Below are 23,639 nucleotides of genomic sequence, written 5' to 3'. Positions count from 1 at the left end.
AAAACAAAAAACAAAAAAACAAACAAAACAAACAAAAAAAACCCCAAATGCATTGGGCTTCCCTGGTGGCGCAGTGGTTAAGAATCCACCTGCCAATGCAGGGGACATGGGTTCGAGCCCTGGTCCAGGAAGATCCCACATGCCGCGGAGCAGCTGAGCCCGTGTGCCACAACTACTGAGCCTGTGCTCTAGAGCCCGTGAGCCACAAATACTGAGCCTGCGTGCCACAACTACTGAAGCCCCTGCACCTAGAGCCCGTGCTCCGCAGCAAGAGAAGCCACTGCAATGAGAAACCTGCGCACAGCAATGAAGAGTAGGCCCCGCTCATCGCAGCTAGAGAAAGCCCACGCACAGCAACGAAGACCCAATGCAGACAAAAATAAATTAATTAATTAAAAAAAAACCCAATGCATTTTATTCAATTATGAAATGTAAAAAATTCTATGTATTCATGCTATGGGTTTCCCCTCTGCTCAACTAGTTCTCTGAATACAGGCAAATCATTTAACCTCTTTACTCATTTTTCGCATCTACAAAGTGGGAGCGTAGTCTCTGAGGTCTTCTCTCGAGCGAGCATTCTATAATTTCATTTGAGCATAAATATAGAACTCTAGAACATTATCCTAAGAAAAAAAATGCATAAGGTTATTCACCACAGTGAGGTTCATAACAGAGAAAAATTAGAAATACCCTAAATGTTTGGTAATAAGAAACTGGAATAAATTACAGAACATGCACACAATGATATAATGTGTCGTCATTTAAGCAAAATGTAATAGATGATATCTACTGACATGAAAAATATTCACATCCTTTTAAGTGACCAGGTTAAATTATATGATGGTATAATAATATAGCTTACATTTATTGATAGCTCTTATGAGCTAGTATATTACTCAAATTTAAATAATTTGTAATAATAATTTGTAATAATAATGTAATTTGTAATAATAATAATGATATAAATCATTATCTCATTTATCTCAATTAATCCTGATATACCCTTAATGAATTGAATACTGTTATCAACCCTACTTTACAGATTTGGGAACTAAGGTTTAGAAGAATTAAGTAACTACACCTGCTAAGAGATGAGATGAGATTTGCATATAGCATTTCTAGCTCCAAAATCAGAGCTTTATTGAAAACAAAACAAAAGCCCAAAACAAGATAGCAAATATGGACTGAAAAGATTCTTGAAAGAATGCACATGTTTTAATAGTGTAGGTTTTTTTTTTTTTTTTTCCTGAGTGGTTGAATTCGAGTGATTTTTTTTCAGGCATATTTTCTTCTTTTTCACTCATTAACATGTATTATTTATAAAATAAACCCCCCAAAAATTGTAGAAGTGAATCTCAGAACTCAACGTGAGAACTGAAGACATCTGGAAAACTAAAAAAGATGGACTGCGTTTGTACATAAAATCTATGCTAAGCAATGAAATTTTAAATGTTTTAATTATCCCCTTTAAACACTGAATACAGAACGATGACCTATTACCGGAACATCCTTGGGCCCCCCACTAGGGTTTCAGAAGTAGCTTCCCCACTTTAATATGCTCTCCCTAGTCATCGTCCATGTGTGGTTTTGGGTTGTGCTGGGGGGTGGGGGGGGCCACATTATTTGTTTCCCAGAAACTTTTTTTTGAGAGTGGCCCTAGCAGCAGTCATGGCACACAGAAGAGTGCTGGACTTCCCTGCCCTGCCCACCCCTGATCTGAGAGTGCTCGGCCCACTGCCCTAACACCCACAGATCCTGAAAGCTTCAGCCTGTTAACCCCAGCTCAAGGTCAGAGCTCTCCCAAACCCAGCCCCAGTGTCAGATACTCTCTGGGGCGGCCTCAAGCTAACCCTGTTTTCTGGTCTCATTGAGGCTTTGCACCCTGGTTCTCAATGATCCAATAAAAACAAGTCCCAAAAGAGGCTCGCATTGGGCTCAGTACCCCAGAGTTTCTTTTGATCAGTGGGCTCAATCTTGCCCTTGAAGTTTTCTTAGATGTTGAAGACCTGACCTCCCTGTTGAACCTCCTTGCTGCACTGTCTGGACTCGCTCATTTGTCAGTTTTGTGGTCTTCCCTTCATCACCTACTGCATCTCAGCAGAAGTGTCTGATCTTCAGGTCCTGTTATCAGGGTAAATCTGCTTATAACAACCTCTCCACCCCCCATCATCCCAGCTTCAAATAATTCCTCTTTCATTTACACTCAGACATCACTTAGTTTGACAATCGAACATGCTGTTTATTGGAAGCCTAAGTTTTTATATCTCTTCTAATTTACTTCCTTTATGACAAGCTCTTATAGTTCTTTGTATCTCAAATCATCCTTTGTGGGATGCCTTACACACAGTAGGTACACAACAAATGCTTCTATGACAAATGAAGCTCTCATTGCCTTTTACTTAATAAGGTTACAAAAACTAATGAGCACAAATAAAATAAATGTGGTACGTTCTACCCAAAATGCATTTTGATAACTGATGCTTGAAAAATTAGTACATTGTGTGTTTTTAAATGAAGATGATTTATTGCTATTGTCTAACATGTAAAGAAAGACAAAAAAATTGTTTGCAGGATCATTGGCTTGAGCACATCAATGGCACTGTTGGACAATTCTTGCTGAGTGTTAAGATGATTTATGTAACAGACCAAAGCTTTCCACAGTAATACATTATAGTTTCAAGCTATCAACCTTGTTCATGCAGAAACAAAAGAATCTGAAAAATACCTATTTCTGAAGGTCTTCTCAAAAGAAATTGGAGATAATGTTGATGCTATTTAAACTCTTTCTAGGGAAATCACCATTACATTCAAGATCAACTTCTGAAAACATACAGAGGAAGTTTATTTTTCTAATGAACCCAATTTACTTTGCTTTTCATTCAGTTATTTAAATTATGCAACAAGAATTTTCAATAATACAAGATGAAACATGTTTAAACATGGGCATTTTTCTATCCTGAACTTTCAGAAATTATGTTATAGATTAAAAATTAAGGCATTTCACATAAATTTGATGGCAGTGCTATTTATTTATCTTTCAGATAAAGATCTATATGAGAACCATATTTTACAGTGTTATAACCATAGCCATATTTTTAGTGTGTGCATGATTGCATGAAGCCATCACATAATTTAAAGATATGTACAAGATGATAGCTTTTGAATTCTTCGGAGTTATGGGACCTCTTGTCACCAAAGATTGAATACTCTGTATAATGATTGCAATATGTGGACAAAACCCCACAAATACAAGGCCCTTCTGGTGGAGAAACTAGAGTTTTAGAAGAGAAGAAAAGACAAAGTCCAGTAGAGATTTCCCATTATTTGGTCCCAGTCAGCATATATTAACACTCTATCTAAACAGTACAAAAACATAAATTCTCTGTAGTCAAAAGAAAAATCAGCCTAATTAACATCCCACCTCCAGATGTAATAATGTAGAATAAGAATAAAAAATAAGAACAGGCTGTAGTGAAAGGAAGTGTGGATTGCAGAAGGAGAAAATAATGTAAACAGGATACCCAGGCCATGGAATATGTAAAGCAAAATGATGAAAAAGAAATGTGAGCATGTCACTAAACAGGCAGGGGAATGAGATCGTCCAGAAATCAGATGAGACGTTTTCCTTCCTTTGTCACTGAATTGGGGATGCTGGGGGTGGTTGGACGTGGGGAAGGACAATGGCTTTAGTCAAGAGGCTAGAAAGGTTCCCAAAAGATCAAATCAAAACAGATCGGAAGGATCTTCTGTTACTTTCCTAACCCAACTCTTGATTCTTGTCCCCAAAACAAACCATCTGATCAGCAATTTGACAGCAGTCTCCCAGGGAATATAGTTTCCCTTTGGACACAAGACAGTATGTTAGCAAGTATAGCTTTTGTTGCAAACTTAGACACTGAAATTCTGCTTCACACATTCATTAGCCTTTTACCGGGGTCAGTAGGATGGAACTGTCAGGAACTGATCAGCCTGGGTGCCGGCCTGCAGTAGAGCACTCTGAAGAATCAGAGCTGTGGCCCTCTGCACATGAGGTCCTTATTGCCTGAGCTCTCCAGCATCTTCGCCTATTCACCATTTCCCACTATCTTTTTATTCCTTAATTTCAAAACTGCAATTTAATCCCATTAAAATAAAAACAAAGGCTATTTATGGGGAGCAATTAAATGAATACATTAGGTATGAATAGGGCTACACTTTGCTTCAATATGAGGTCTGATCAATGGCAAATATACTGAAATTCCTTTATTACGATGTCTAAATCCTCTCCTATTTGGTCTATAGTTGTTTTCTCAGACATGACCCAATCCATGGCATATATAAACACATTTAACAATAACCATAGCTATGCCAAAGCTGCCATTTATCAAGAACTTTCTATGTGGCAGACATATATTATTAGGCTTTTTACCTATCTTATGTTTTTGTTTTCATGCTCATAAGAACCCCATAAAGCAGGTTTTGAAACTGAGGCTCAAAGGAGAAACCTGTCCCAGAACCCACACTGATAAATGCTTCAGAGAGCCTGCAGCAGCCCTGTCTGCTGGACTCCAGAGCCTCCAGTCTTTCCAGCATGTTCTGTGGCCTTCTTATCAGTCACTGAGGAAGCATAATAAGTACTCTCAACCAGTCCAAGATCTGTCGCCTCATCGGAGGAAGATGTAGCACTTTGTAAGCTAAATATGCAAATGCCAGTGGTAAGGTTTCAAGAAAATGGCTTGAAATAGTCACTGGATCTATTATTTAGAACCATAAAAATAGTCTCTTGAGGATGATAATTTTGAAATTACTACTTTAATGCTTCCAACAGTCCCCTTATGGCCTCTGAGAAGTTCATATATAGTCCAGCGTTAGCCAAGCCTCGTGAAAGCACAGCCCATTCTACCCACGTATCATGACTCTTGGCTTCTGCTCCCTGGACACACAGGGACTCACAGAGCCTCCCACTCTAGGATAGAGCCGTATCCCAGCACCAGCAACAGAAGGAGAGTCTCCTGTGTCTAGGACCAGTGAGTAACTTAGGATCAGGGAGAATCTGGTTGAGTAACAGTAATATAATTCTGAGGTCTTTGACTCATTTAGATCATGCAGACTAGCTATGGTTTAGAGCAAATCACTTTGCATGCTGCTTTGTTTCCAGTTTACCTTTCATTAACATGGTGAAGATCCAAGATAAATTAAATATATTGTCTTGAATTTCATATCGTTAACCCTGAGTACTTTCTCTTCATTTGTGTAGATGGTCACCTTGACTTTTATCATTTCTTGGGGAAGAGGCAGCTGCTGAGAAGATTCTGATCTCTAGATTGGGAGGGGTAAGAGACACTAGAAAGGCTGATAAGGAAGGCGATGCCACCTTGAAAGGCCATAGGGGCTCTTCTCCAGCGTTGTAGCCTGGAACCTAGCCTCCCAGACCTCACAAGCCATGGATTGACTCCTTGGTGGTCTCTCACTGAGGCTAAAAAAAGTAGCCCAGTGTCTCATCGGGATATGCAAGGTCTTAGGAAGGATCAAATGATCTTTGGTCTCAACAGAATTGGAGAATGAAAGTTTTTTTTAATACCTGGCCTCACTGAGACTTGAAGGAGGAAAATAAGCCCGAATCAGAAAAGGACCCTGAATCAGGAGAAAGTGCAAGGAATGATTTTCACTGAAGCTTCTCTGACTACTCAGTCCCTGGTCTCATCACCAATGTCCCTGTTTCTGTGCTCAGAGCACCCTCTCATGCGCTGTCTGTCCACTTGTCTAGTGAGGCCCTTGCTGGTAGCCATCCCCAAGGGATCCTGCTGCGGAACCAAGGCTTCCACCAGGTCCTTAGCTAGCTGCAGTAGGGATTAGGTTCCAACAACTTCTGAGAGCCAGGGGGCCCCAAACTCGCCCTTAGGAATCCTCTGGGACTTCTGTGTTACCATGGGATGGTGAGTGCAAACCACTTCAGGGGGACAGATCAACAGCCAGAGAGGGACACTAAACTACCCTACCCCAGCCTTTCTCAGGCTGCTTAAGCCGTTACATCTTTAACAGGATACAGTACTTTTGGCTTCCCAACATGCTGAGCAATCAGCATTCCATACCATGCTGTCATCTAGCCAGTGCATTCTTGGGAATACAGGATATTTATTCAAGCCCATGGCATAACAGTGGTATAGTCATAAACTTCACGCCTTTTAAGAGTCATCTTCACATTCATTTCTTCTTGTATGCATTCATTCAATGATCATTTGTTAATTCATTCAACAAACATTGAACACTGATTGTAACCAGGCAGCTTCATGGGGAATGAGGGAAAATACTGAATCATATGCGATTGTTACATCACCCCCTAAACTGCAAATTGCCTCTTAATATATAACTTACTGTGGTTAAGTCAAACTTATTAGGTTTTAAGAAATCAAAATAAAGATGTCATGCCATGGAAGTCAATGTTGAAGAATTAGCTAATTCATTTCCAAACTTAAAAAATAATTAGTAATTAGTCTGGCATTGAAGTTTTTGTGAGTTCTGTGACATTTTGACATTTATACAATTACCGTTCTACTTTTATATGGCATCGATTACATTGTAATAGGCTCCTGGCAAATAACCATCTCATGACTTCTAATGTGAAGAATAGAAACTACTAAGTAACCTTTTGTTGTTAAAATTCTTGATCCACATAACTACCCATTACCAGTTAAGTTGTGGAATCTGTGGTTTTGGTATGTAAGTGCACGGATTAAATAACATTAATGTGTAATTACATGAAAATAAACCATGTAGCTTAGTTAAATTGCAGTACAATTGTTATCACTGGACGTAAAGTGATACCAATTAAGCCTTCCTTTAAAACACCACAAATTAAGATTTAACTACTGGAGAAATTCTAGAATGTAAATTTATAGTACACCATAGGTAGACTATCCCTGGGTATTTCAGAGGTTTAATGTCATTTATAAAGTTAAAAACATCTTTTTCCTTTATGGCTGGCATTAATTGTATCTTATTCAGGAAGGTTTCAAACAGATGTCAATTAACTTCTTAAAAGATAGGTATCAACAAGTTCAGCCTTCGAAATGTTGTCAGAAAGACAAATTATGAATACTTGTGCTCTTCTAGAGTAAATATTTGATTTTAATGGGATAGGCATTGGGATGGAATTTGGGAATAGGAAAAACCGTATACTAATGCTAATACTAATTCTTAAATTGTGAAATTTTATTGATCAAAAACAGTTGAGTGTTGGCAACTTTGTATCATTCAGCTTAATAAAATAATAGCAATTAAACTAGTTATGGAAGTGTTAGAACTAAAAACGCCTTCCTCCTCCATATATCCGTCCCTCAGACGTACTGAGTTGATTGCTTACCAGCTAAGTGAATGTTATTTAACTTCAAACTCTCAATTTTCTGTTCAGGAAAACAGGGTAATAATAGCTACACAAAGAATTATTGAAGACAAAGGGCTAAATGAAGACAGCATCGTCAAAGGACTCAATACAGCGCTTTCTACGAAGCCAGCATTAATAAGTGTGCTTCCTCTCCCTCCCACCCCCCACCATTTTGTGTCTTTTATGCTTCTTATGTGAATACTTGTACCAGGGGCTGATGGTTTAGGTCTACAGATTAAAGGTCTAAATTATATTAGGCAAATGAGAATTTAATCAAACTTGCTTGTTTTGACACAGGGCACTAGTATATTTTTCAGACAAGAGGTAGATACTGTGAACAGGAAATTTTGATAACTTACGATTGAACTTTTAGTGCTGGTGATTTTTTCTTTTAACAGAACTTTAGATACTTAAGAAAAATTATCTGCAGAGATGAATTAAATCTTCCCTTCATACGCCCCCAGTCTGTAACCCACACGTGCCTCTACGGGACCACGTCTCAATGCCAGATGTTCCAAGTAGCTCTTCATTTAAGCGTGTCTCCTGACAAAACCTAAACAAATATATCAAAACTTGTACAACATTTAGCAAGTGCAACTTGAAGGTTTTCTTTCTGTTAGACAAATAGATGTCATCTGGAAAAAAATAACCCCAGGCACTTGGAAGCAGGAGCATGAAGCTGATTGGCTGAACACTCCCCTACACTCCTTTCTTTGGCTCCTACCCTCAGTCTGCTCATTTCCAATCTCGCACACTCCAGCAGGCGTGCTGCTGCCAGACAAGCGGGTCCTCGCTACCCCTGTGCTCAGACACTAGGAAGACTCGCGTACTTTGAAAGATAGGCTTGCGAGAGTTATCTGGACCCGCTCTGTTTCCTTCGTACTATGGTACCTGCTCTCTAAAGACTGCTAAGTATTGCTGTGTTTTGATATGAATTGGTAACAGTATTTTATTATTCAGTTCCTCCTTATATGTTCCATGTTTACCACATTCTATTTGTAAGCAGGAGTGTCCTCACATACTCTTGTCTTCCTTCTTTGCTCCCTCCCTTCCTGTTTTATCTAAAAGCTACTTTCTAAAAGAAAAAGCCCCACGTATGTTGTTATTTATTTTACTGATTGACTTTTATTCCTAAATTAGTATTATAATGATATTTGTGTAATTTTGTCTTTCAAAATTGGCCGAACCGCATTTAAATGATTACAAAATTATTTACTGCCTTCTAGGGGTAGATCAAATAAATGTGAATAGTCAGAAATCAAGAAAGCCATCTTCATTTTTATTTTGATGGCATGATCTTCATGATAAAAATAGCTTTTAATGGCATTATCTTCATATATGACACTTTCTCTGAAGTCACACTTATGCAACATGGTTAAGCTACTGCTTTACCAACTTTTTTTGTCAGTTGTGAGCATGTAGCTCTTCAAAACCCAGAAGCAATTGCCTTAGAACTTCTGGAATTCATTTTATTACATCTCATGATCTGAGCAGTAGGGAGCCCTACGAAACATGTTTGATCAAATATTAATTTTATAAATTGCCTTTCCTTCCCCACAATTCCCATGAAAAAAGGTATTCAGCCAGATTACAACTCTGGAGCATTTTAATGGGACCTTTGAAATCTGTTTGATTTCAGCTTCTTGGAACAATAAAACTTCTTAATGGTGGCACTCTTTATACAAGAAGTGGCTATGCCTTCGAGGCAATTTTCTTCCATGCATGATAGAGAAATTGCAGCAGGATAATCTGAGTGTTTGCAGTGTCTTTGCCAAATCCTTAATGATGCTTGTAATAATATCTGAAAGGGTCATGTGTGTTTGTTCACCATGATGAAAAGAAGGGGATGATAATTTGCATCAATATCACCATTGTCTTTTCAGTCCTACCCTGGTCCAAGCCTGGAAAGCGAAGACTTTAACATTCCACCCATCACTCCTCCTTCCCTCCCCGACCACTCGCTGGTGCACCTGAATGAGGTCGAACCTGGTTACCACTCTCTGTGTCACCCAATGAACCATAATGGCCTGCTACCGTTTCATCCACAAAACATGGACCTACCTGAAATCACCGTCTCCAATATGCTGGGACAGGACGGAGCGCTGCTTCCCAACTCCATTTCTGTGGTAAGGGTCTGCTGACTGATTGGTGGTGGGGGAGCAGGGGACACAGCGAGGACAAGGTCGAAATTAACGTGAGAATCTTTCAATCATCGTAACGTGGCTTTCTGAAACTAGAATCGTTTTTAGCTATGAAATCCTAAATCCATAAATCCTGTAAAATCCTAAAGCAATTTTCCATTTTCCATTTAAGTCAAGGCAAAATCAATTAATTACATGTTTGATCACTCATATTTATAACTCAAAGTCCTAAATACTATTTGACACTGAATGTGTGGTCATATGGTCAAAATGTCTTGTTAACTTTTAGATAAAAAGTTATCATAAAGGTGCCACATCTCATCTAGTGCAGGATTCTTCACCACAAGCAAGATCCCCACTTCTTCTAGGAACTGCTGTGTAAGTTGGTTGCTGCCCTATTTTCTGCTCTCAAATTCTACCAATTTATATAATAGGAAAGCAAGAAAACAATTTTCATCTTTATTTTGAAGGTATAATTTGGGTGATCAAAATTTATCTCTACTGAAGTGTTTCTGTCTCTTGGACTTTGTTCGTCACTTTGAATCTTCTGATGTTCTACACTTCTCGAATTAAGTGAGACTATGTATCACCCAGAAGACTAGCAAAAACTGAATGCCCAGCCCCTACCCAGGAAGTCCAAGAGTCTGTATTTTTAACGAGTATCCCATGCTTGAGAAATACTGACATCATAAAATCTTTCTGTCTGATTTTTATGTCATCTAAAACCTTAATAATTTCTCTGTCTATATCTCAAGGAGTAGAGAATATCGTCAGTAGTATATGGCCAAGGGCAGAGCTTTCTACCATGTAATGAAACTCTCTCTCAGGTTAACAGTGACTTCTAATGAGCGTTCTTTGGTTTGCGTTGTTCAATCACTTAACAGTCCAACCATCTCTGTTGTCATTTTTATAAGCCACTGAACAGTTCTGTCATGTTCACAATGAACAAATCGATTAACTTGCTCATCTTATGTTGTTTCTGATAGGAAAGCGTTTCATGTTATCACTTACCTAAATCATTTGGTGATGTATCTCTAGCTTGAATGACTTCACAAGAAGGTTTTTCTGTTAATCATGAACAGAAAGGGGGGCAAAAGGAGAGTGGAAAGAGATCCCATAGTAGTTTTGGGGGAATGAAGCCCTGAGCCTAATGTCACAGGCCATGGTAGGGTATAGAATTCTCCTCAGAACCGGCAGCTAGCTGGGTGGACAAGAGGGGAGGACTTGTTCCCAGCACCAGCAGGAGCAAAAAACTCGACACCGTTGTCCCGGTTTTTAGATGATTCTCCACCTGTATAGATTTATGCTAAGAGTATTAACCGTGGCTTCATAAAATGGAAGATGGATTTTTTAGAAAACATGCTAAGTGTGTAACTCTGATGAATGTTGTACTTCAAAGTAGTGACCTTGAAAAATCACGTGCCTATTCCTCTTTGGGGCTAAGCCTTCAGACCCAGCTCATGAGCCAATAAGGTGTCCATGTCATGCTTTATAGACTTCCCTGTTCACTGAGAAGGAGAGGAAGGACGAACACAGCACATAAAATACCAGTTTTGTCCTCTATGCTTCTTCCTCATGTGCTAATGAAGTTGGGCCACAGGAGGATAATGAGATACTCAGTTATATAGTTTTAGTCTCAAAACCCTTTTTCTTTTATATAATTTGCCTTCTTAGCATTCCAGGACCCTCCCAATTCGCCATTCACTCTTTAAGAGATGCTTATGCAACCTCAGCATACATGCACCTGGAATTTTCCCAGTTTTGCCACCCTTGCTAAGTCACTCCACCCTCAGATGATGTGCTCGGGACTGGATCTAGTCGCAGCTGTGTAGCACCACCTTCTAGGCCCTTCCTCTACTACGCTTCCCTCCTTCCTCGTCAGGAGCCTCTGCCCATCCTAATTCTTTATGCTCCTTTCCGCCCAACCCACTGTCAGAAACCGGACTTCGGTATTTTCCCATCAACATGGTATTTCCCTTCGAACTTTTCACACTTTACAAGGCAGAGGGTCCCTGTTCAGCCTAAACTAAGCGAGTGAAGCTCTAATTTCCATTCCAGTTCTTGGCACAGTGAGTCTATTTGGGTTTTTCATAGGATGGTGAGACTTCCCAGTACCTCCAAACCGTATTCTGAGGTGGACGTCTAGTTTGCCTCTCACAGCACTGGTCCGAGCATTTTACGCTGTCGGTAAAAAGCTGCCCCAACATACTAAGTTTTGGCGAGACTTTGGATAGGCCTCAGCACTGTCCAGTAGAGCTTCCTGTGAGGATGGCTTTTCTGTTACGCATGCTGTCCAGTAGCAATAGTCATTGGCTATGGAACACTTTAAATGTGGCTAGTGTGACTGAAAGACTGATTTTTATTTTATTGTATTTTAATTACATTTAAGGTAGCAACATGTACCTAGTGGCTACTATCCTGGAGAGCATAGGTCCAGTTAATTATGTTGATTTAACATTAAATCTACAGGAAACCCATTTTTTAAGCCAGCGCGGTCTTGAAGAAAGTACATTTGGAGATGAAATTTGTTTTAAGAGTCCTTTTTCAAGGCTTGGGTCTCTGACTGGATTGCGAGAGCCAGAGTTTGATAATACTGCAAAGTTGCAATAGAAATTTAATAAAGTTGGAAAGGCCAACTTTACTGGAGTCTACTAATTCCTTTGAGAAACAAGGGGCATCTCCAGTCTTATTTTGAGCTATCATGTGTTTAGAATGCCACTCATCAGTGTGTACATTTTAAATGCCTTCTGTGCTCTAAATGTTCGAAAGGGCTCAAATGATTGATAAAATACGGTCAGTGTGCTTCAGGAGCTTGTAAACTACAGAAAAAACGTAACCAAGTATGAAACAGTTTGAGTGAAACATCAAGCAGTTAGAGACAGGAGAAGGGCCAAACACAATTTTACTGGCCGTGAACCCAGTAGGAATCCTGGTTGGAAGAGATTATAGTCATCTGGTTTGGGTAGTTTATAAAACTTAGTGGAAAAGGTAGGACGGCAGTCATGTCTTGAAAGATGGTTTCGATTTAGACAAACAGAAAGGAAAGAAAAGGCGTCTAGGAGAGAGAGCATTTGAAAAGCAGGCTGGATATTTTAAGTTAGGAGATTTGACAAAAGGTTTCAAAAATCACTAAGGACTGTGGGCTTGATATGATGGAGTCTAAGAAACCACTGGCTGTTTTCGCTCAAGGCAAAAGCATTATGAAAGCAGTGTCATAGGAAAACCCTTCTGGCATCTCTCTGGAGGGATCGCAGTGGCAGGAAACTGGAGTTGTGTAGGGTCTGAGGAGCCCTCTGTTGCTGTAACTCAGGCAAGGAGTGTGAAGACACACAGGGTGGTGACAGTGAGAAGAAATACGAGCTCTTAAGTTGTTTGCACATCATTCCCAAATCAGTGAATCTGAAGATGAACAACCCTTCATATTGCCATATTTTATATTTAAAAAGGGCTAAGGATTATTTTCTTTGAAGTAACTTTAGGTCTATAAGATACTTTTTTCATGTGTCTTTATAAAAACTGACTAAAACTCTTTCCCAGCAACTTTGCTCGTGTATAACGTGATCACAAAATTTAACCAGATGATTGATTGGTTTATCAGTTGTTGACATATATATATATATATATTTTTTTAATAAGTTTATTTATTTTTTATTTATTTATTACTTCTGGCTGCATTGGGTCTTCCTTGCTGCACACAGGCTTTCTCTAGTTGAGGCGAGCGGGGGCTACTCTTCGTTGCGGTGTGCGGGCTTCTCATTGCAGTGGCTTTTCTTGTTGCAGAGCACGGGCTCTAGGCGTGCGGGCTTCAGTAGTTGTGGTGCGTGGGCTCAGTAGTTGTGGCTCGTGGGCTCTAGAGCACAGGCTCAGTAGTGGGGCGCATGGGCTTAGTTGCTCCGCGGCATGTGGGATCTTCCCGGACCAGGGCTCGAACCCGTGTCCCCTGCATTGACAGGCAGATTCTTAACCACTGAGCCACCAGGGAAGCCCCTATATTTATGACATATGTATGAAATGGAATAGTGCACAATTTAGGTTATCAGTGTTCATATAGATGAGGAAATAATGGCTACAGAATCAGGAAGTAAAAGCTTCCCACCTAGAAATTGCAGGGCTGTTTCTGATAACTCCTTTCAAGGTCACCTACAGTTTGGGAACAACCAATAAAAGCTGACACTTGCGGATTCTAAATAATGAACTTGCTGTAGATTTTAAAATCTTGTAAGTATGAGCCACCCTAGGTAGATTTATGTATAGGATCAACTGTCGTCAATTTTGTCTTCCAGAAGCTCTTCAGTGTTATTAAAGCTGAGACTTTTTCTGTTAGTAGGGTGCTCAGATCTTTGTGTTAGTATTTTCACATGATGGAATTTTAGAATCTGAATGGATCAAATAGGTGAAAATATTTTAATTCTCATTTAGATATTGTATATATTTTAGAGGTTATTGTAATGTTTAACATACATGCATTATTATATGTTATATATGTTGCTGTTTTGTATAATATATAATCTTTTCTGAAAATTTATTTTAAATTTAAATTTTCTTATATCTACCTGTTTCTTATCCCCACTGGCAACATAAGTGATACAGTTTTACTGGTTATAAGCATTACCAACAAATTTCTAATATATTAGATGTAAAAAATTTAGTCCGTAATTAGAAATCAATATCTGAGTGAGTATTATTATCCCAATATTACAAATGAAAAATGGAGATTCAGGGTACTTAAGAGACTTGCTCTGTGGCTCAACCAGTGAATACCCCAGCTTCCTTACCTGAAAAACAAGGATAAATTATCGTCCTTACCTCATGGAGTGAAATGAATATTTAAAAATTGCTTAGACCATTGGTTGGCACATAGGAAGTATTATTATATGTTTGCTAAAAAAAATGTAAAAAGCAAGACTGTGTACGTATAACTCTTTTGCAGAAGTTAAAATACATGAGAGAAGATTTTCCTAAAGAGTTATTTATACTTAAATCCTTAATCTTCTTCACATCTGTCCAAAAAAAGAAAAAAAAGCAATAAGCCTGCTAGTCACCAAAGAAGTCTTTACCTTCTACTGAGTGTTCTTACACATCATTTTGATTAAAACTGACATCTTTGGACCACAGCTACCGCAGTTCAAATCCTGGCACAGACCTAAACCAGCTGCATGACACTGAGCAACTTACATAACCTTTTTGTGCCTCAGTTTCCTTACCTATAAAATAGGTATAATAAGACACTTAATCCCATACTGTTGTAGCATTAACGTAGTTAATATCTGTAAAGTAGTGCCTGTCACACAGTAGGTGCTATAGATATATTCAGTGGGAACCCCTTTCTGATAAAGAGGTCACCAGGGTAGAAAATCTAGATTGCCTTCTGAAACTTGCCATAAACATATACAGGGGTGAAACATACACAGGGTGACAGTTTTTCCTTCCCAAATTTCCCACCACTTCCTTTTTGTACATTCTTCCCTGTGCCATTTTATGTGTCAGTAGTCAGTCAGGACTCCTGCAAAAAGTAAGGTTTCTGGCACTTGAAAAAAGATTCCATTGTCTTAAAGTCCATATTTTCCAAGACCAGGCTATAAAACAGTGTCGAATTTCTATTAGTATATACTGTTGAACAAGTGCCAACTAGTTCTGATTCTCTAGGTCCAAGTTAAACAGCCACTCACGACCCAATATGCAAGAGTTCCATTTCTCTCAAAATTCCTGAGTTATTTTGATAGTGGATAATTGACCGCCTGTGCTTTTCCAAGAGTGGAATCTGGTTAGAAGAGCACTGGAATGAGAGTCTGAAAGGCCAGGCCCTGCCTGGGATAAGTTTGTTAACCATGGACAATTCGCTGCACCCTGTCTGTAACCAGTGGGGTTGGACTAGATCAGGCGGAGCCAGGGGAAGCCAGGAATCAGCCAGAGCGCTGTTGCGCTGATTCATTTCACTCGTTCACGTTTCTTGTAAAAATTCCCTTGAACATAGGATTCTGCCCCCAAAGAAGACATAAAACCACAAAACTAGTTGATCTCTGAGGCCCTTTCCAGGGCTGGCATTTTCCTATGATTCATTCTCTATCGACCACACAACTATGATCCAGAGTCACGACTCTCTCAACTTGTCACTTTAGTTACTTAGTCATTTTTCCCACCATCACTTGGACAAGATTCTCAGTGTTTTACCTGTCCCCCCACCCCAAAACCTAATCGGTTATTAAGATATTTGAACCTGTTGGACAGAACATTTCTTTTGAGTGGAAAATATTATTCTGCCATTAAGAATAAAGTGATGTTGTTTTCATGTTGTTAAAAAGAAACTACAGAGCTATTTTGGGAGAAGGGTAAAATAAGAAAATGTTCATATTAAGTATTCATGGTTTAAGAACAATTTTTTGATTCGTACAAACTGAAATCAAGAGCCTCTCCTTTTTCTCTCCACCCTGGCACATTCACTGCTGGGTTTCACCATGGACTGGTAAAAGGCAAAATGCAACCTTGTATAAAGTCATCGAAGGCTCCTGCCTGGCCGATATATGTGGTGATCGCTTGTTCTTTGTGCAGGCAACAGAAGCTCTTTCATACAAAGAAAAACCGTGCAAAGTTTTAGAATGGCCTCACAGAAAGGATTCATTTAGAACCTGGGCTTTTTGTAGAGTGTGGTTCCTAATGACACAGTATAGAAAATTTACAATGAAAAATGCAACAAAGGAGATTTCAATTTCTTTGAATGCTTCAAATTTCCAGTTCTGGAGTTTAAAATGGAAAAAAATGCTAAAAGGCAATAAAATTGGGGGGTTTATTTCCCGAATGCCTTAGTTTTTCCAGGCAACAAAAGCAAGCATAATGTATATACTCAGATTTATTGTCATTTGAAGCTTTCAGTCATGGCACACCTTGCACTCAAAGGCCACTGTACAACTGTTTTGACAACCATCACTTCGGTAGGTACTGCGCAGGACACACGGAACTGAAGGAGGAATGTTTCTCTGGGTCTGTAGGGAGTGCTGTACATCAAGGAAGTCAGATGTATTAGAGCAGCATGAATTGCTAATATGTCGCCATGATGGAAAGGACCACTGGCATATTGAATAATGTAGCTTTCAAAGCCAGGCAGAAAATGTGATTACACACAATTTGATTGCTGTTTTTAAAATAAATATTTTCAAAATCTGGAGATATCTTATTTCATGTAATGCATAAATTATCTAACAGTGGACTAGAGCTAAGTATCTTTTGGGACACGAAGGAGCTGATGATGTCAGCCCCATTCAGATATGAAATGATAGAAGCATTAGCTTAAAATGGAATGGATGTCACCCTGGTTTGTTTCTTTCTTTAAAAAATAGGGAGAGAAAAGCAATAAAAAGAAATGATTTTGCCCACTTTGACAGAAGAAAAAAGACGAAGAATAATTATTTAGAATTATACCATAATTCATTAAATGTTTAGCAGTTATAGCCATTTTTTTCACAAATTATCCTTTTTTGAATATTGCAGCACATGAGAGCAATGTATTAAACCACTGTAATACTGTGAAAAAAATGGGCTGTTTTTTTGTTCTTTTTTTTTTACCATATATAATAAAAGTGTGTGGTTTGGGTTTTTTTTTTTAATGTCAGATTCCTAATAAGGCTAAAAATAAGCGTTGGTGGCGGTTAGTTGTTAAGCTCTACTTAAGCCCTTTCTTTGCTCAAAACAGACTACTTTGAATGTAGTATTGATAAGTAGTTCAGTGGACTCAGTATGCTAATGGTTTGGGACTATCTTTTAGTGCTGTAATAAAATATTGTTTCAAACTAGAGCTCTCCTTAATAGTGTTCAGGAAAGGAGTCAATGTAAAAATAACACTTCTCCTTTCTTATGCCAAGTACAAAAACTCAAGATTCACGTTGTATGTAGGGCTTGCTGTACTTTTCCTTCACCCCTAGTGTTCATGTGGATCAGTGCCTCGCCCATGCACGGAAGAAATCAGAAAGCTATAAGACCAGTTATATAATATACTGTAAGCAGACTCGGGGAGTTATTCAATCCAGTCTCTTAATTCCAGACAGAAGTAAACCTAAACCAGTTAGGATACGTGGTTTTCGATCCAAGAGCCAAGATTCCACAGCTTTCCTTGGTAGTCTGTTTGTGTTTAATTAACCTTGTAATGTTAAGTTAAATTGCAGTAAGAGATTTAGATTCCTTCCAGGAAGTTCCTTATTAAAGTTAAACTGAAGTATCTTACTGCACTTTCACTCTGCTGTGTCCGCTTCAGACATCTGAATGCTTGAAGAACAGTTGATTTCAAGTATTTTGACATTATTAAGTCAGTCCTGCAGTTGTGCTTTACCTGGCCCAAATAACCCCAATTCCTTTAACCTTTCCTCAGAGGTCATATTTTTCAACTTTTACATCAAATTAACTATTTGTTTTTTAATTTGTGATTTTAAGGAATGCCGACCACGATGGGAGGCAGAGCTCCAGACATTGCCTGAGGTTGCAGATTAATTTCTGAATTTTTCAAATACTTCTCTGTCCCCACATGGACATTTTACGGTAGTCTCTTTAATAGCATCATCGATTGCTGACATATTTGATTTTTGAACCATCGATCACTCCCACAGCATGTGTCCCTTACTGTATTGGTATCTAGCCAGCAATTCCCCATCTTGTTTCTGTGTAACTCATTTCTCATCCTAAAGGCAAACATCTGGGAAGGACACCATGGTGTTACTCTTCAAGGCATCTTTTTTTTCTGGCTGGGTATCCATTATTTAAATAGCACTTGGCAAACAAAGAGAGGGAAGAAAAATATAGCTATGCGCTACTAATTGTCCTTGGACAAATAGGTTCTAAGTAGGCCCATAAGCAAGACTCCCCAGGTCCTGGCAATGAAGTTTCAGTCACTAGCTGCACCCTCCAGTTGTTAATAAAATATTTCCTAGAGTGTTGAGGGGGAATTGGGGAAAAGCAACACAGAGCCTAGAGGAAAAAGAGGTGGGAGTGAGAAGAATAAACAGCAAGTGAGAAAGGAAGCCTGTTCAGGAGAGAAATCGTATACCTGAAGGCTCCGTAGGATGTGTGCTTCCTGCCTTGGGCCCTTCCGCCCGGCCCTTCCCCCGTCCAGGAGCGCTGTCTGCGTCTCCTCCTAGTTTCGGGTCCGAGGAGCGTTCCACCCTCACCCCTCTACCCTAAGTAAGAATGACAGCACCTCATGGGTCAAGCCTGGACTTAAGTCAGGCCCTGAGCTGAGCGAGGCACGCGTGTCCTTCCCGACTCTCGCCTTCCCTCCCTGGCCCCTAGCTTAGCACTCAGGACGTGCCCCACACCCCACCCCCGGCGGAGGGGAGAAGTTCTGCTGCCTCTCCCTCTGCCTGGCAAGCTCTTTGCAGAAAAGAGGACCTAGACACCCTGAGAGCTCACTTGGTTTCGCTGTCCAGACTTCCATGTGGACATCATTAATAACGATATTATAAATAGTGCTCGGCTCATAGTAGGACTTCGATAACTATTTCTGATCCAATAAATGAACTCCTTTGTCCCCAGTGGAACCCTTAAAATTTTCCCCAGACAAGTACAGGATCATTATTGCTTTTTTTTTTTTTTTTTTGCTGACACTTCTAAGTTGTGTAGTCTTCTAAAATAATACAAATATTACAGCTTTTAAAAAAGTGTAATATCATGTGTTGTGGGGTCTAAATGCACCAAGACTGCTGTAATACTTTCAATTTAGCTAAATGAATATGAGCCCTAAACTTAAATCTATTTTGTAGTCTTAACACTTAATCAACTCACTACTAATCATTCCTAACCCATACCACTATTAAATTGATATATTTGATAATTAATTATAATGTATAGTTGATCTTTTTTAGATGAACAGTTTCATTTTCTGAGTAGAGCTATTTTTATGGAGAAAAATTATCAGCAAAATTACAAGACATCTAAAGGAACAAATTTCTGCCTAGTCCCCCAAAATCTTGGGGGCAGAAGGAACAATGTGGAGAATTAATGTTTGTTAAAGATTGGCTCATATGACCAGTGTTGATTTTTTTCTTTAATCACAAAATGATTCAGTCTTTGTCTTGCTGTTTGCTTGATTTGGGCGAGTAGATTATTAACATTAAAGTGGTGCATTATAAATCCATTTAGTCATAGAATCATAGGAGAATTAGTCTAAAATGCTTTTCAGGAGAACAATGAACCAGTCTCACTCCAAGACACCACTTCCTTCATTATTCATTAACTGTTCTTATCTAGAGCATATGGGAACATTTTAAGAGCAGGTTTTGTTTTTTTTTCCATTTCAGTTTTTTCCAGTTTGAAAGTTCTGAGTTCTCTTATGTGGACAAATAGTACCTACAGGAACATAATATTTGTCGTTGTAGATTAGCCATTCACATACATTTCTCTGCCAGAAGCAACACACACTCATTGGAGAAAAGGTATGACGTGCTGCAGACTCTTTAACCATTTGGGGCAGTCGTTAAAATATTCGATTCATCTTTCCTTTTCTCGATCATTTACAATATCACAAATGCCATAGTAATCCAGAGAACAGGTCTTTTTTTTTTCCTCCACCTAATAAATATATTTAACATTTTGATAGACATACAATAACAAAATTGATATGTTGAGCTTCTCTGAATTTAAGGGAGTATACAAATTCCCCAGGGAAATCTAAGTACTATTTGACAGAAGGAGGATTCAACTCCTTTTTATAATTCAGGATAGGCAAAAAACTTTCTCAAGATTTGTTACATTTGAAAAGTATTATTAACATTTAAGGGATTTGGGGGTTTTTTAATCAAAATCTGTATTGTCTTTAATAAAATATTATTCAAGCCCCAAAACATATTACACTATTAACATTTTTCATATTTTTATATGCAATGCATAGTTAATCACATTTTCTGCTAACCAGCAGACGTAAATAATGGCTTACCAAATCGAGATAGGACCAATCCTTCATACATTATGAAACTTGAAAATGATCTGGATGAAAAATAAAGTCCCTCTTTAATTAAGATGATAGATTCATAAAGGCTATTGCTAAAACCATTATATTATTAAGACTATCAAAAGACTAATAAAGCTATTAGCATTTTAAAGCATTTTCTTTAACATGCTTTAAAGAAAATGCTTTAAAATGTGTGGTACACATATCTTACAGTGCTTGAACAATTACCAGGATGAGCAGACGAGTCAGGCTCAACCATGTAACTATATTCAGATAGAATAAAAGTAAGCTGTTCGCATCTATATATGTATCTCTGTCTCTCCTTCTACATAAGTATATGCAGTTACACATTTAGGTATTGATTGTGTGTGTGTGTTGGGGATTCTTATCCCATCATGAGAGTACCAGTGGCTGGCAATGGCCATTCCCCGCACCGGGAAGATGCAGGTTGGGACCTTTGGTCAACAGCTACTGTGTTACCTGGGGTATTTTCTTGTTTCTGTGGCTGTTCTTGCTTTCCCCAAAGCAGCCTCATTTCTGATTATGGCAGCCCACGGGGCTGTTTCCCAGCAAACAGCAGACACTGCCTTCCTTGCAGGGGTGCTTCTAGCTGGCTTTTCACCCTAATCTTCACATGTTTTTGGAGTGTCTTCATTGTGCCTCCAATCCACTAGGTGTCACGTGCAGTGTTAGAATCCAGGAGCTGCCAGTTAACTTGGAAAGGTGAGGGTTACGTATATGAAACCTGGAAGATGTGAGACTCTGTAAGTTCAAGTTCCCAGATGCGGTCCACTCCTTAAGTTGTCCAGGGAGTGCCAGTCACCTGCAGAAACCAACCAGTGGCCTCTGGGTCTGGAGAAGCGGTGTGGGTACTGGGCACGCCCGCTGGTTCAGGGGACGAGGCAGCCCAGACCTGGCCCCTGCCTGGCCGCTCACTGGCTGCCTGTGGTTGTGCGCGAGTGAGTTCGTGTGCCTCGTTGTCCTGGGTTGTGAGGCTTCAGTGGGTCCAGGCATCTGAAGCCCTCAAGCAGCACCTGGCAGACAGTGTGCCTCATGTCAGCTGTTTGCTATCCCCCCGCTCAGAAGCCCCCACAGCTGCTTGTCTGGGTTTTCCTCATGCTGTCTGTCGTTCCTCTTCTAGTTACTAGTGTCCTTCCTGCCTGGCTCATTCCGAGAACTACTGTGCTGATGTTCACTGGACACCTGCTCTTGCCAGGTCCTGGGCAAAGTGTTTTACACAGTTTCCTCCTTAATCCCCACAGTCACACTAGGAGAGGGAGGTGTGATCCTTACCTTGCCCAGGAGGGACTGTGGACAGAGGCAGGTTACACAGGTGGCAGCCTGTAGGTGGTGAAGCAGGCAGGCCGAGGTCTTTGTCACTCTGCCTTCCTGGTGAGGCAGGGGCTGTGCCTCTCACAGGGCGAGGGCTTGATGACTCTGCACTGAAAGGCTTAATGGGGCCTCCGGTTCTCTCCGTCCCCCCGTGGAGGTTTCTGATGGACTTGACGCCGTCACCGCTCACACCAGCTGTGCCAGCCAGACGACATTCCCAATTCTGCCCTCTTTTTTTCTAACAATATAAGCTCACTTCATGTTTACCTTGCTGAAATAATATAATCAGAGAGTGAGCAGAGGAAAAGAGAGATCTTATAGTCCAATGAAAAAAGGGTGGGCTTGGAATTCTAGCTGGTAACTTTGACAAATCACTGGATCTCTTTGACTCTCAGTTTCCTTCTCTGTAACAGGAAAAAAATGGTATGACAACAGTATTTACAACACCATGTGGTTTGGGGGATTAAGTGAGATACAAGATTAATATCTCTAGTACCTAACAGTTTAAGTACATTTTCTAGTCATCATGTTGAATAAATTAGCATTCCAGCTAATGAAAAATATTAGCTCTTTGCCAAAAATCCAGAAATTTATATTCTTAAGTCCTCCGTGAGGAAGGCGGTGTTAACGCCTCAGGGGGCAGCAGGCTATGCTAACAGACATGTTCTTGTGAGCTCTGCGCTGTGACCAGTAGTTGGGCTGTCTGCCATGTGCCAGGAACCCACCATCAGCCAGCTTCAAGATGTTCTTTCCTCTCCATCGTTAAGATACAAAATTTACTTTTAAAAGTACAAAGATGTTTAAATTATTTTATAAATAAAAGAAGTAAAAATTCTGGGCAGCTTGCCAAGGACAGCAGATCTGAAATTAGCTAGAAGTGTTTCCTTCTCTTTATTAAACTCCTGCTACTTTTTCTGATATGTTCATATTGATTTGTCTCTTCATAAAAATTTGAATATTCTGTATGACAGGGAATTGATAAAAGCCAAAGAAATAGTGAATTGTGTATAAACTTCAACCAGGTTTTCTTCATTCCTGTCCAATAATGCTAAATTAATGTGGCCAGGGTCACAAAAGCATCCTGACAGGCCAAGTCCCAAAGGAGCAGTGTGCTCAGATGCCCCCCACGAGCTGAGGGCCCTCCCCGTCAACCCCAGGGTGCGAATGAGGACGCTCAATCCATGAAGGGCGGTGGGGTCAGAATGCGGGCTTCAGAGCTCTCCACGTCAGCAGCCTCCTGCTTCTCACCCAGCCTGTGGAACATCCCAGCTCCTGCGAGCAGTGCTCTGGAGATGCCCTCGTGGGGCCAGAGACTGGCTGGCAACTTACTCTGCCTGCAGACGCCACACGTAGTTATCTCGGATGAGGGGCTGGAAGGTTGAACATGTCGGCACTTAGTGAGATCTCCACAGTGATTCACGATCCGAGTGAGCCCAGGCACTCAACTGCCTCCACGGGGTTCCCCAAGCAGGATCTGGTCTAGGGTGGATCTACCAGGGCAGTTATTTAGACTAAGTACTTTTATGCATCATACAACCAGTGTCCACAGCAGTGGGGAAGGGACACACCACCCTTGCCTATTTGGAATAGTCCGTGCACAGTAAAGTGGCACCTCAGTGGCAGAGAGCATAAGCTATGGAAGAACAGTCCCTTAAATGTGGTATAACAAAGAGCTACTTCTTAGAGCACAAGGTAATTTAAAAGATACAGTTAGAATGCTAGCACATTCCATTGGTACAATGGAAAGAGTACTGAAATCAGGGATGTCTGAGGGCAGAGAATCCCAAACATGACCTCATTAAGTTCAAAGTTCCATTTTCATGCAGTAATTCAGAAGATAGGCCTGGGCTTCCCTGGTGGCGCAGCGGTTGAG

At 40.0% G+C, this 23,639-nt stretch overlaps 1 protein-coding gene across 2 annotated transcripts in view; it reads left to right on the top strand.

Annotated features, from left to right (window-relative positions):
• Nucleotides 1-23,639, top strand: part of TOX (thymocyte selection associated high mobility group box) — a 298,681-nt gene that overhangs the window by 154,892 nt on the left and 120,150 nt on the right. For both annotated transcript variants that reach the window (XM_030859692.2, XM_030859691.2), the window contains one exon: nucleotides 9,247-9,489. In XM_030859692.2, the coding sequence (XP_030715552.1) occupies nucleotides 9,247-9,489 (243 nt within the window). The remainder of the gene's footprint in view (nucleotides 1-9,246; nucleotides 9,490-23,639) is intronic.

This window comes from Globicephala melas, chromosome 17 (assembly GCF_963455315.2).
Source record: "Globicephala melas chromosome 17, mGloMel1.2, whole genome shotgun sequence".
In the NCBI taxonomy this organism is placed as follows: Eukaryota; Metazoa; Chordata; class Mammalia; order Artiodactyla; family Delphinidae; genus Globicephala; species Globicephala melas.
This window is presented reverse-complemented; position numbering and strand designations above follow the sequence as displayed.